Here is a 14,856-nt window from a genome sequence, read left to right as displayed (position 1 = left end):
ATTTATTGTTTGGTAGCATGTTATTTAACCCCCATGTATTTGTGTTTAGGATCCTCCTATTCCACCATCTTCCTCAGAAGTCAAACCTACTTTGAACAGATAGATTGGTTATCTCCATTTCATTTAGTTCTTTTTCTCACATTTTGTCTTATTCTTTCATTTGGATCATACTCTCCTGTCTTTTCATTTTGCTTGACTTTCTGCGTTTGTTTTTATGAATTAAATGAATAGATACTGCTCCTAAACATGGGTGGAGTGGTCGTGCCTGGTGATTTTGGCTGGATGGCTGGAGCTGTGGCTGGTGTGGGCTGGAGGTCCTGGGCACTCTGCTGGAATGACTGGAGCTGCAGTGGGCATGGGCCTGAATAGTCCAGGGGGTCTTCACACAGAGGGCTCCCTGGCAGGACAGCTGGAACTGAAGAGGTTGTAAGCCGATGGGCTCCTGGGGCTCTCCACACAGAGAGCACCCTGGCAGGACAGTTGAAGGTGAAGTAGGTGAAAGCAGGGATGGATGGGTGTCCCAGGGGGATCCCAGGACCCTGTGAGCAGGAGGTGCCCTGGCAGGGTGGCTAGAGCCAAGGCAGACATGCACAAGGAGGTCCTTGGGCCCTCTGCATCAGGGGTACCCTGGCAAGTCATCTGGAGCTGAAGTGGTGTGGGCCTGGAGTATTCCAGGGTGCTTTGCACCTGTCACATTGGTGAGACAGCTGACTAGGGGTATCTTGGTGTGTGCTGTGCTGGGGCCTCCTTGTTGGGATGGCTTGGGCTGGTGTGGGCTAGGGGCCCAGTGCTCACTGAGGCTGCAGGCTGGCTATGGTGCCCAGCCCCTGCTCCTTTCTATGCTGTCCAGGTGGAGAAGAAATGTAAACCATAGCACTTGCCATTCCTGATTGGGCAGATTTCCAGCAGCTCCCCTGTCATTTGGCAGGGTTATAGGGCTAGTTTATTTATATTCTAGTTGAATATAAGAATATTCTAGTATTCTTTTAAACCATGGGTTGTTGGTTTTTTTTTTTTGTCTGCGCCCCAGACAGGCAAGTCTGCTCTCAGCCCCTTAGTACTGTCCCTCCCCACCAAAATTCACAGCATTGGGGGTGGGGATTCCCTTTGTTATTGTGTCTCCATCTCTCTTGTCATTCTTTATGTGGTCGTCTTTTGTTGTATAGAAGCTGTTTCGGGATGGGGGGTGGGAGTGGCGCCTGGGTAGCTCAGTTGGTTGGGCATCCAGCTCTTGATTTCAGCTCAGGTCATGATCCTAGGGTCATGGGATTGAGCCCTATATCGGTCTCTGCACTGAGCATGGAGCCTGCTTGAGACTTTCTCTTTCTCTCTCCTTCTGCCCCTCTCTCCCATGTGCGCTCTCTCTCTCTCTCTCTCTCATTCTCACTAAAATTAAAAAAAAGAAAAAGCTACTCAGTTCTTCAGGAGGAATTGCTTTATAAATAGATGTAGATTTGCTGTGGTTTTGGAGGAGGGGAGTTCCAGGTCTTCCTATATCTTTGTCTTGGACCCTCCCTGGCAACATTTGATCTTAGTTGTGAAACACCCTAAAGGTCTCTCATTGCATTACTGGTATTTTGCAATTCTGATGAAGTCTTACCATTAGTACAAGTTGTTAAATACTGTACCTTTTTTGAAAGTAGGAGGAGACTATTATCTCTTACACTTCTGAGAGGCTGTGCCAGTTGTTTATAGGGCTTATTTGTAAATAGAATCTTATTTTTCCACTCTCTTCTTAATTTGGGGATGTGTGCTCACAGAAAAAGCTTGGACTTGAAAACTGCGTGTGAGAAATGACAGTCACCTCAAGTGACACTTACTTTTATGTAATCTGTGAATTCAGTTCTTTTTTTACAAATCTTGAAGGGAAAATAACCAGTACTGGGGTCTCATACATTCATTTTAAAGGTAATCTTAAATGGAAATATACCACATCAAGAAGTATCATTTCCTTGGAGATTCACTCTGAATGTGTAAGCTTCTGCAGTGACTTTACTCTTAATCCAAATTTTGAGAAGCATTTCTTAGCTAGCAAAGGTAGTAAAAGTATTTTTTACAGATTATTTTCAAGTAATGAATGTAAGGACCATAAAACAATCCCTTACTTTAAGACAAGTAGATGTGGCAGCTTATTGACATATTTACACAGAAAGCATTTATTGAGACTTTCATGCAAGGCACTGTGTGAGATTCTTTGGAAGGTTCAGAAGATGAAAGATAGAATCCCTGATTCTGTGGAGTTTATAATTTAGGAGGCAATCAGGAGACAAGAACATTCCAGGTTTCTGGTTCAAGGTAGTATTAAGTAAGTGCCACGGAGGTATCTCAGCTTGTGCTGTGGTGGTTCAGAGGAGAGAGAGAGGGAGAGTGCACCAAGAAAGGCTTCAGTGGGGGTGTTCCCTAACGACTTGGTATGGTTTGAACAGTATGGCAGTGGTGGGAGGCATCTCAAATGAGAAGACAACCCAAGCGGATGTGGAAAAGTGTGTGGCAATCATGTTTCATCATGACACTTTCACATACCTCTCCTCCTAGTCCTTCACCCATGATATTGTATAAGTGTGCGTAAATGTATGTCTCTACCGCCAGTCATTAATTCAACATATATTTAACAATTGTCAGCATCTGCTCTGTACTGTCCTGGGGTGAAGATAATAGTAGCAAACACAACTGTTTTTTTTTTTAATTTTAATTTTTAAAATTTTTTTTTAGTTTTAAATATTTATTTGAAAATTTATACTTTGAAATGAAAATGATGTGCAACTTAATTGTGTCATCCATAGGGTGGTTATGAAATTTCTTTTTTTTAAATTTTTTTTCAATATATGAAATTTATTGTCAAATTGGTTTCCATACAACACCCAGTGCTCATCCCAACAGATGCCCTCCTCAATGCCCATCACCCACTTTCCCCTCTCCCCCAGTCCTCCATCAACCCTCAGGTTGTTCTCAGTATTTTAGAGTCCCTTATGGTTTGCCTCCTTCCCTCTCTGTAACTTTCCCTCCCCTTCCCCTCCCCCCGGTCTTCTGTTAAGTTTCTCAGGATCCACATATGAGTGAAAACATATGGTATCTGTCTTTCTCTGTATGGCTTATTTCACTTAGCATAACACTCTCCAGTTCCATCCACGTTGCTACAAAGGGCCATATTTCGTTCTTTCTCATTGCCACGTAGTACTCCATTGTGTATATAAACCACAATTTCTTTATCCATTCATCAGTTGATGGACATTTAGGCTCTTTCCATAATTTGGCTATTGTTGAGAGTGCAAACACAACTGTTAAAAATCCCTGCCCTAGTGTAGCTTACATTCTCCTGGGGGCTGAGCGGAGGGGGGGAGATGGGCAATATAAATACAATAAGTGAAGTAAATAATATGCTGGAGTACAGAGTATGAAATAAACTAAATTAAGGCAAGAGAGAGGAAGAATGCTAAGGGATGAATTTTTAACTGGGTTAGAGCAGGCCTCACTGCAAAAAAGAAGGCCTTTGAGCAAAAGCTTAAACTATAAGAATAACCAGGGAAAGAACATTCCAGGCCAAGAGAACACCTACAAAGGCCATGAAGTGGGAGTATGCCATGTCAAGAATCACCTATTACGAGACAAGTTGAGAGGCTGTTATGATAACATAGGGAGAAAATGAAGATGGCTTAGAGTGTTAGTGATGGAAGGGTAAGAAATTATCATACACTGTTTACATTCTGAAAATAAAAAACAACATGGCTACTAAGAAGTGATGTGGGGCTGGAAAGAAAAATAAGAGTCTACCTGGGCAGCTCACGGGCAATTTGGGTCCTGAAGAGCTGGAAGGGTGGATGGAGTGGTCATTAACTGAGACAGTGAAAAATTGTGGGCAGAGCTGGTTTGTAGGGAAGGGAAGAAACTTAAAGTTCATAGACTAACTTCTAGATGAGAAGGAAAGTGTTTCACAAACCTTTATCAAAAATCCTTGAAAACAGCATATAACAGAATAGTTCAAATAACAGTTCAAATAACAAATTCCCCAGTTTTACCCTCAAATAGGGGACCACATTTTTGAGGAAAAGTGGATTGTGTAACAGTCTTCTCAAGCCATGGCTCCTCCTTGGTTTTTATAATCCATAGTGTCCACACCTGATAGATAGCTGTACCCTGCACTATGACCCTCATGTTTGTTCTCCCTCCCTATTAAGACACTTTTGAATCCCAGGGTGTTCTACCATCCTGTGAAATCACCAGTCTGCTTTTTTTCCTATTTTCTAATGCCATTCTTTCATGCTGTGATACTGTGATTTATAATAAGAAATATATATTTGGTCTTTGTCCCTTTCCTGGAATATACTTCCTAAAGTCCTTGGAATTTCCTAAGTGATTAAGGTGTCTTTTGTTATTCTTAACAAGCCCCTTTCAACCACATGGGAGTTTATGCTAATGAAGTAATTTTTTGGAAAGACCCTAAATTGGGAGTTTATTACCAGGAGAAACAAGCCTGATTAGAGGGTTGGAACTTTCAGTCACGCCTCCACTACCTCTGGGGAAGGCAGAGGGCCTAGAAGTTGATTCCATCACCAATAGCCCATGTTAATCGCGTCTAGGTAATAAGGCCTCCATAAAAATGCCTGAATTACAGGGTTCAGAGAGCTTCCATGTTGGTGAACAGGTGGAGGTGAGCAGAAGATGGATAGCATGCCTGGGGAGAGCATGGAAGCTCCACTCCCCTTACCCCATACCTTGCCCTATGTGTGTCTTCCACGTGGCTGTTATGTCCTTCTATAATAGGCCGAGTTATGTCCTTCTATAATAAACCATTCATCTAGTAAGTAAAATATTTTCCTGAGTTCTGTGAGCCACGCTAGCATATTAATCAAACCCAAGGAGGAGGTCGTGGGAGCCTCTGACTTAATAGCCTTTTGGTCAGAAGCACAGGACTTGGGATGGGCACCCGAAGTGGAGACGGGCAGCAGTCTTGTGGGACTGAGACCTTAACTTGTGGGATCTGTCACTATCTCCAGGTGGATAGTGTCAGAATTGGGTTAAATTCTAGGACACTCGGCTGGTGTCCCAGAATTGCTGAGGTGTGGAAAACCCTCACGTCTGGTTGTCACAGTGTTATAGGAGAGTATTGGGAATAGAGGAGGCACACAGGAGGTGTTTTTTCCTTTATAGCTGTTAAAATTACACTGCTGGGAAATGACTTCAAGATCATTCCATTACTGCTTTGGGAGCCAAAAGAGTCCCACCTTTTGCTCAGCTGGTAGCCGTTCCCTTTGCGCTGAAACTCTCACACTGCCACTTTTGACTGATACCACTGCTTGTCACACACAGTCCATGCTACTTCCCCAGGGTTCTGGTGTTCCTGCTGCTCAGTTGGCAGAACCTATCCTGTGCCAAAGACTCTGTTGCTCAGTTGGTTGCTTCTGTTACAATTTGGAGATTATTTGGAGGTTTCATCACTTTTTTTTTTCCCAGTAATTACTTCCGCTGAACTTATGTTCTCTGCTAAACATCCTGGGGTTTTTTGTTTGTTTGTTTGTTTGTTTTGTTTTTTACGAAGTCGTGTGAACCATGGTTAAATCTGCTGTACTTATTTGCACAGAGATGAGGCTTGACTAAGTATTTTGGTTCTAAAATGCTCTCAGCCAAGCCCTGAGAGGATGAAGATAAGCAATCTTTGCACCCCACTGATAAAGTAGCATTGCTCCCTCGCTGGACTAGTCTCTTATTGTGGACTAGCTAGACTACAGAGGAGTTTCATTGTACATGAACCTGAGGTGAAGCACCTGAGGAACTCCAGCAAGGAAAGGATGGATATTCTGTCTTGCCTTCCCCTTAGCTGAGTGGCATCCACCTGTGCCTATGTGGTAAAGGCCTTTTCTCCAAGGTCACATTCCCTGAGAGGCCCTCCTTGTTGACTTCATGGAATTCAGGGACCCAAATACAAATGAGCCCAGTTATAATATGTTCATATTTCAAAGTTATCTCTCAAGTAACCCCGTCCCCTACCTAAGCTTGGAGTAATAAATAATATGTAGATGGTGTTGCTTCCTCATTTATCTTGGAAATAAAAAGAGATCCCTAGATATCATTGAATGTATTAAGTTGGAATGAATCTTAAAAGAGCATCTAAATCAAGTATCATGTTTTCTCGGGCAACCCTGAAGCCCAAAAAGGTTAAGCGTTCTGCCCAGGGTCCTACATTTGTTTAATGACAAAGCTTAAACTAGAACCCAGGCTTCAGGAGCCCAGTACTCTTTTCATTACACCATTTATAAGATTATGTCTCCAGGCACTGACTCGGTAATGAAATCATAGTGTTTGATACGCCTTGTAGAGAGAAGGCATTCAAACCATTGTCAGTTGAGTAAAAGATCCTTCCGTTTTCAGGGAAGTAACAAATGCTGGGAGAGCTGGACTTAGCACATGTGGATTTCCATGGTTATATTGGTCATGCATTTTGCCATTTACATGTTATTGTTCTCTTCTTCTTAAAGATCTTCAGTTTAGATCTTGGAGGAATATCAACTGTGGTTTTAAATGGCTATGATGTAGTAAAAGAATGCCTTGTTCATCAAAGTGAGATTTTTGCAGACAGACCATGCCTTCCTTTATTCATGAAGATGACAAAAATGGGAGGTATGTGTATTTTCACTTGTTTAGTGATTTACTATTTTAAATTACATTCCTTATTCTATGTAAATTTAGTACATAGAGTTTGGATTCTGTTGTACTGAAAAACAGGAAATAATTAATTTAGGTTATAGAACCTCGTATTTGAAGACCTTTCAGGTCTGACAGCCATATTTTAGACCAATTCATGCTAATTCTATTGTAGTAATCCAGTCTGTAATATTATAAATAATGTTTTAAAGAATTAACATTTAATGATAGCTTCAAGTTTTGTGAAACATGTTAGGAATACACATATGTGCATGCACACTTGAATCAAAAGTATTTTTTAAAGGCTGTCTTGAATACTTGATGACATTTTTACTGTCATTTTGCTTGTAGAATATGAAGCAGCCTTTCTTAACTACGTATGTAGTTAATGACACGTAAATGAAGAATTGTGGGATTTGTGTAAAGGACTAGCTTCTGTTTTATTTAGTGTTGATGTGTTGGGTGATTCCATATTCAACAAGAGAGAAAGGCTGAAAGTTAATAGATTGGTGAGCAGAAAGCCTAAACTAGAATGTTGAAGTCACATACAGTGGTTTTAATACTTAATAGTCTAAGAGTTATACAACAATGGTGTCCAATATTCTCTAGTTTAATGAGAGCTTCACACTTAATTTCAAAGAAAAATGTAACAATATTTTGCTTACATAGACTAAAAATAAAGACATTGAAAAGAAAATAAAAATTAACCATATATTAAATCACAAAACAAAAAAACTAATGCAAAGAAAATACCAGTTGTAGAGGACAAATTCTCAGGCCAGAGTATAATGATATTTGAAAGCAATAAAATAAATAAAACACAAATTTCCAGCCTCTTAAATACTCTTCTCAATAATAATTAGGCCAAAGAAGAAATTATACCACAATTATAATAGGAGACCTTTAAGGAAATTGTGAAAATGAAAGATGATGTTAGCAGAGCAGTATTTGGGATGAAGTATAATACTATATATTTTTCAAAGCTATAGATTTATAGTTTGGACTGTTTTTATTATAAAGAAAGTTAAAATAAGCATTCAACTTGATGTTTCCAAAAAACAGGAAGACAAACAGAAGTAGAAAATTATGTGTTATTTTAAGATACATATGCACTGAATTTGAAACTGGGAAATGAGAGCCACCATTAGCCCACTCTTTGAGTGAAAGTTGCCCGGTAGGTGGGCTCAGCCTATGCTTGGCCAGTGTAGAGTTATAACAAGGCTCCTCTGAACCTTCTTGTACATCTGTCCCATATGCATACATCTCTCTAAGGCTTGCTCTCATCCCAGTGCCTTTGCACTAGCTGTTCCCTCTAGAGCAGTGATCTTTCCCTGGATATCTGCTTGGCTCACTCTCTTGTGTCCTATATCTTTACTTATGTCACTTTCTCAGTGAGGCTTTCCCTGACCACCCTGTGTCTCCATCTTTGCTGTATAATTTGTTTGTTTGCCTCTCCTCACTAGTATGTAAGGTCCAGAGGAGTAGGGATCTCTGCCTCTTCCATTTACTGCTAGGTCTGTCATCTAGCACTGCCTGGAACACAGTAGGTCTCTGTAAATACATGTTGAATGAGTATTTGTTGAATGAATAGTCATCTGGAAATATAGAAAAGACAACTATGGGAACGTAAGATTATTACATAGCACTTCAGACCCCTTATGTACGGTTAATGTTATTATAAGCTCCAAATTCAAAAACTGTTGCTGAAATGTAAATTTCATAGGTACCTCATTTACAGGAGAATGTGACATTTTTTGTATTAGGTACATGTATGTACCAGTTATGAATGAAATTTTAAATAAAGCACATGTTACATAAATGTATATGCTAAAGATGTTTTCCTCTTGACAGGCAACTTGTTTTTTTTTTTAACTTTTTGCAAATCACCTTTTAAATTCAAGTATAATTAACTACAGTTATTTTATAACTACAGTGTTATATTAGTTTCAGGTGTACAATATAGTGATTCAACAATTCTGTACATTACTCAGTGCTCATCATCATAAGTGTACTCTTAATCCCCTTCACCTATTTCACCCATCCCTCCCACCCACCTCCCCTCTGGCATCCACCAGTTTGTTCTCCATATTTTAGAGTCTGTTTTATTGTTTGTCTCTTTTTTCTTTGTTTTGTTTCTTAAATTCTACATATGAGTGAAATCATATGGCATTTGTCTTTCTCAGACTGACTTATTTTACTTTCATAATACCCTCTAGATCCATCCATGTTGCAAATGGCAAGATTTCATTCATTTTTTTTTTATGGCTGATTATATTCCCTTGTATATATACCACATCTTCTTTATCCATTCATCCATCAGTGGACACGTGGGTTACTTCCATATCTTGGCTATTGTAAATACTACAGTAAATGTAGGGGTGCATCTTGATAGTTAAGTTAAAGGGAATATATTCCCTAGTAGCGACATGAGAAGAGCAGAGTATACTGTGAAGACTGAAATTTTAAGGCAAGCAATATCAACATTGGAAGTTTGAGTTTCATGTTTGCCCTCTGTCCCTCTGTCTTCATTTGGGCTGCTTTAATAAAAACACCATATAGACCTAGTATCATAAACAACAAACATTTATTCTCACAGGTCTGGAGGCTGGGAAATCCAAGATCAAGGTGCCAGGAGATCTGGTGTCTGGGAAGAGCCTGCTTCCTGACTTGTAGACAGATGCCTTCTCCCTGTATTCTCGCATAGCTGAGAACAATCATCTCTTCTTGTGTTTCTTGTAAGGGCACTAATCCAGTTCATGAGGCTCCACCCTCATGACCTCATCACCTCCCCAAAGGCCCAACCTCCTAATACCATCACACTGGGGGTTAGGCTTCAACATATGGATTTTGTGGGACACAAACATTCAGTTCTCGGTATCCTCCTTTAGGGTTGAGTATTTCCACCACATTGACGCCTCATTCAGCTTTCCTTGGCCTCTTCAAGAGTTACCTTGTGTAACATATGCTTTTAACTGGAGGATGTCTGTATTCTAAAACCTAGACTCTTAATGCAGAAGATTCCTAATCCTTGAAGGATGATTTTCAGCTGTTTGTTTAGTCCAAGATAAAATTTTGCCCATGGAACATGCAGTCATTTGTCGTTTATAGATGAGGGGTGTAGTAATAGTTAGAGAATACAGGTCTAGTTCACCCAGGATGAATTACATAAGACTGTCCAGTTTCATGTGGTGGGAGAATTACAGGTCTTTTCTGCCTGTCCCCAGATAAAAAGTAGACAAGCTTTATCTGTTGACAGTATTCTGTGGCTAATGAGTAGCAGAGAACAGGGCTTAAAACCACTAGGTTTATAGAAAGAGAATTGGAGAAGAATGACTGACCACCCTTTTTTACTCCATAGCGTTTTCAGGTGTTAGATACAGAAATGTTGGGATGATCACATTTTTTAATACTTTTGTTTTTTCAGGCTTACTTAATTCCAGATATGGTCAAGGATGGATTGATCACAGAAGATTAGCTGTAAATAGCTTTCGCTGTTTTGGATATGGTCAAAAGTCTTTTGAATCTAAAATCTTAGAAGAAACCAAATTTTTTATTGATGTTATTGAAACATACAAAGGTAGACCTTTTGACTTGAAACAATTAATAACAAATGCTGTTTCAAACATAACCAATCTGATCATTTTTGGAGAACGATTCACTTATGAAGACACTGATTTTCAGCACATGATTGAGTTATTCAGTGAAAATGTGGAACTGGCTGCCAGTGCCTCCGTCTTCCTGTATAATGCCTTTCCATGGATTGGCGTCTTACCTTTTGGAAAACATCAACAGCTATTTAGAAATGCAGCTGTGGTCTATGATTTTCTCTCCAGGCTTATTGAAAAAGCTTCCATCAACAGAAAGCCTCAGTTACCTCAGCATTTCGTTGATGCTTATTTGGATGAGATGGATCAAGGTAAAAATGACCCATCATCTACTTTCTCCAGAGAAAATCTTATTTTTTCCGTGGGTGAACTCATCATTGCTGGAACCGAAACTACAACCAATGTGCTACGGTGGGCAATTCTTTTCATGGCCCTTTATCCTAACATTCAAGGTGAGGATTCTGTTGACCATATAGGGCTGTCCTTACATTTAGGACTCACACATGTCTTACAGTCTTTGGCTGTGTACAAAGCATTTTATTTGGGAATTTCTCCTGTATGTACTAGCCGAGAAGAAAAATATTTAATAGTTGTAAAGAGTTTCACACATCTGTTCTCCCAAGTCATGTAAAAACCTCAGATAGGTCTTATTACACCTATTTTGTAAATGAGGGAAAAGTCTAAATGGCTGCCTTGCCCAAGTTCAGCCACTAGAAGTGGCAGAGCTGGGACCTGAATGCCAGTTTCTTCAAGTCAAATTTTATGTTTCACTATTTCCCTGGCTGAGAGTGATGTTATTCCAATTGTAGGGTTGTTTAATTTTTATTTGTCTTACTTTCGATTGTTAATTTTTTATTACTTTCAGTGTGTTTTTCACAACAAAGTTACTCAGAGCATTGGTTTCTGGTAGCACACAATATATGGCATATAGTCAAATAGAACTCCCAGATGATGAAAAATCTGAACCTGGTTGTCCCCATACCCTGTTGACTTATTATAGTTATCCTTTGTTTTGTCCCAAAGAGAAATTACTTTGGCTATAATTCTAAGAATTGCATAATAACTTGAACACTTTTCCTCTGACAGGACAAGTTCAGAAAGAGATCGATTTAATTATGGGACCCACTGGGAAGCCTTCTTGGGATGACAAATGCAAAATGCCTTATACCGAGGCAGTTTTGCATGAAGTTTTAAGATTCTGTAATATAGTGCCATTAGGGATTTTCCACGCAACCTCTGAAGATGCAGTCGTACGCGGTTATTCCATTCCTAAAGGAACGACAGTAATTACCAATCTTTATTCTGTACACTTTGATGAAAAGTACTGGAGAAACCCAGAAATATTCTATCCTGAGCGTTTTCTGGACAGCAGTGGCTATTTTGCCAAGAAAGAAGCTTTGGTTCCTTTTTCCTTGGGTAAGAGAACTTTCACTGGGGCATAACTTCAGGACAGAGTGTAATGACAGTTGCTCATGTATGACATCTTAATCTGAAATATTCCATTGTAGAATTAAAGATTCCAACACCAGGGGCGCCTGGGTGGCGCAGTCGGTTAAGCGTCTGACTTCAGCCAGGTCACGATCTCGTGGTCCGTGAGTTCGAGCCCCGCATCGGGCTCTGGGCTGATGGCTCAGAGCCTGGAGCCTGTTTCCGATTCTGTGTCTCCCTCTCTCTCTGCCCCTCCCCCGTTCATGCTCTGTCTCTCTCTGTCCCAAAAATAAATAAACGTTGAAAAAAAAAAATTTAAAAAAAAAAAAAAAGATTCCAACACCAGAAACACAACATTGATTCTTACAGGAGAGAATGGTTTAATTAGAAGTCATTTACACCTGTTTCTATTCAACGCTTAATCTTGTAACTAGAAAGAAACTGTTGAGAAGCTCTGGCTTCTTCTGAAACTTTTTTGCTTGTGGATTTTGGCTTGTAAGCAAAACTTACAGAGCTAGAAGTCTGTAACAGGTAGCTTGAGAAACTGAGACCCAGGGGAAGAAATGACACCATAATTTGAAGTAAAATGAAAACAGAGCTCTCTTGGCTCCTAGTTTATTATACCTCATCTCCAAAAATACGGCTTCTGCTGTGAAAAAATACACAGATCACAAGATCCATGGAAAATGGACTGAAAACTCTTCCTTTAATTGGGGAAGGGTTAGCATTCAGTCATTTGAAATGAAATGAGTTTCTCCTGGATCTAGAGAACAAAATGTCATACCTCAAATTCAGTCTTTCATGGTGTATCTTGGGCTGTGTTGCAACATGAAAGGGAAGTGTGGAAGGGGATTCGTAAGCTTACAGAAGTCCATGATCTGACAAAAGAAGATAAAGAAATGGGCTCTGAGAACTGAAGTGCCAGTTTTTATTCTTTTTAATAAACATAACTTTCTTTAAATTCCAGATTTCCTTAACGGTACCCACATATTAGATACAAATTTTGGTAAATATTGTGGATTTTTTTTAATGTTTATTTATTTTTGAGAGAGAGCAAGAGAGAGAGAGAGACAGAACATGAGCAGAGGAGGGGCAGAGAGAGACGGAGACACAGAATCTGAGCAGGCTCCAGGCTCCGAGCTGTCAGCACAGAGCCCGGCGAGGGGCTCGAACTCACTGAGCTGAAGTGGGACACTTAACCAACTGAACCACCCAGGCACCCCAATATTGTGGAGTTTTAAAAAAATATGTTTTGTTGTTTTGTTTTGCTTTGTTTTGTTTTGTTTTTAGGGAGAAGACACTGTCTTGGAGAACAGCTGGCTCGGATGGAAATGTTCCTGTTTTTTACAACATTGCTTCAGAGGTTTCACCTGCATTTTCCACATGAACTGGTTCCAGATCTGAAGCCCAGATTAGGCATGACATTGCAACCCCAGCCCTACCTCATCTGTGCAGAAAGGCGCTGAAAGTGTGTGGATGTTTTCTGGGAAAAGGCTATCTGGTTGCCTTTTACCTCTGAACCTTGTTTATCTAATCAGTGTGCGCGTTTGGACAAAAATCACAGCATCATAAAGCCAAATGAACACAGGTGTGTCTTTGAAAACAGTACTAAAGCAATAATAAGCATTAGCTATGTTTTTTTTAAAAGCTTTTATGACTTCTAGGGCAGAATTATCTGTGGAGGAAAACAAAGGTGCAAATGACAGGTGTTGCTTAAGTAAGAAGGGCCGTGGATGCCCTAAGCAGAGCCTGACTTTTCAGCCTCTTTTGAACACCACGTACTTCTCATCCTTTCTTAATTCCATCTTGCTCTGGTCCTGGGGTCCCTGTTTCCAAATGCCAGTGCCAGCCCCCTTCTGATCAGGTATCATCATTAATGGGTAGTGTGGTATGCGTCCAGTTTAATAGAGGACTGAAGGAGAAATTAGAACCCAAATAAAGGAGTTTGGAGTACAGAGGTATTTTAGACATGGTGGCAGATAATAGAAGAAATATCTACATATTTTAGAACCTGCCAATGCTTTCAAGTCTTGCTCCCTACTATACCTTCATAAGAATTGTGTCATCTCCTTATAAATGAGGGTCCCTGTGACCCCTGAGTATTCATCCTCATAGCATCAGTTCCGTAGAAGGAAATTGCAATAATGTAATTACAATAAAAATGACCCCCACAAAGTGATTATTAATTCTTCACAGGCACAGACATTTTTCCTAGTACCGCTCTTTTCCTAAACCAGGCACAGGTCCTAAAGATTGAATCATTTTACTTGTAGAGGTAAATTTCCTTGGATTTTAGTCATTTCCTTGGATTACTGTATTTTCCTGAAGATAATACTATATAAATCCAAAAAAAAAACATACTTTAGAGTCAGGGTAAATGTATACATTGGGACACTTCAGAGTGATGGGCTTCTGTTAATAGTGATGCCAGGAAAATGTGTGAACTGTGACTGTCCTGATCAAACTGCTCTGTGTATCTACCCATATATAGTTTTTTAACAAGATTTCTTCCAAGATTATACATCAAGGGTTTCTGCTCGTATAACTTGGCTCATGAGTACTTGCAGCCTTGTATGTATATATACAACAATGACTTCTGTTAAGAATATGAATTTAGGGGTGCCTCAGTGGCTCAGTTGGTTAAGCGTCTGACTCCGGATCTCAGCTCAGGTATTGATCTCAGGGTCGTGAGACTGAGCCCTACATTGCTCTGTGCTGGGCGTGGAGCCTACTTAAAAGAAAAAAAAAGAGGGGCGCCTGGGTGGCGCAGTCGGTTAAGCGTCCGACTTCAGCCAGGTCACGATCTCGCGGTCCATGAGTTCGAGCCCCGCATCGGGCTCTGGGCTGATGGCTCGGAGCCTGGAGCCTGTTTCCGATTCTGTGTCTCCCTCTCTCTCTGCCCCTCCCCCGTTCATGCTCTGTCTCTCTCTGTCCCAAAAATAAAATAAAACGTTGAAAAAAATTTAAAAAAAAAAAAAAGAAAAGAAAAAAAAGAGAATATGAATTTAACCTTAGTAACTTCATCTGTTGAATATTTCCAAGTGTGATGAATAAGGAGTCTTTGCCTTTCTGGCTTATTAAGATGTTTCTGGTTGCAGGAGGGAAAAAGTCCTGGGTAGATACACTTCAATGGGACATTTGAAGGTAGTATGGCAGTTTTAGGGTGAGTATGTCCTACGTGCTC

The 14,856-nt window shown here is 40.1% G+C and overlaps 1 protein-coding gene across 5 annotated transcripts in view; it reads left to right on the top strand.

Moving 5' to 3' along the window:
• Nucleotides 1-14,399, top strand: part of LOC125147201 (vitamin D 25-hydroxylase) — a 28,953-nt gene extending 14,554 nt beyond the window's left edge. For 2 of the 5 annotated variants that reach the window (XM_047824288.1, XM_047824286.1), the window contains exons 2-4: nt 10,064-10,696; nt 11,331-11,660; nt 12,963-14,399. In XM_047824288.1, the coding sequence (XP_047680244.1) occupies nt 10,324-10,696; nt 11,331-11,660; nt 12,963-13,138 (879 nt within the window). In that variant the 5' untranslated portion in view covers nt 10,064-10,323 and the 3' untranslated portion in view covers nt 13,139-14,399. Of the gene's footprint in view, nt 1-6,473; nt 6,616-10,063; nt 10,697-11,330; nt 11,661-12,962 lie in introns of those variants that run through there. The other 3 variants (XM_047824284.1, XM_047824285.1, XM_047824287.1) reach the window with 3 other exon arrangements.
• Nucleotides 14,400-14,856: the final 457 nt, after the last annotated feature.

Source organism: Prionailurus viverrinus, chromosome D1, assembly GCF_022837055.1.
Source record: "Prionailurus viverrinus isolate Anna chromosome D1, UM_Priviv_1.0, whole genome shotgun sequence".
NCBI lineage: Eukaryota > Metazoa > Chordata > Mammalia > Carnivora > Felidae > Prionailurus > Prionailurus viverrinus.
The sequence above is the reverse complement of the archived record's forward strand: the minus strand, read 5'-3'. Positions and strand labels throughout refer to the sequence as shown.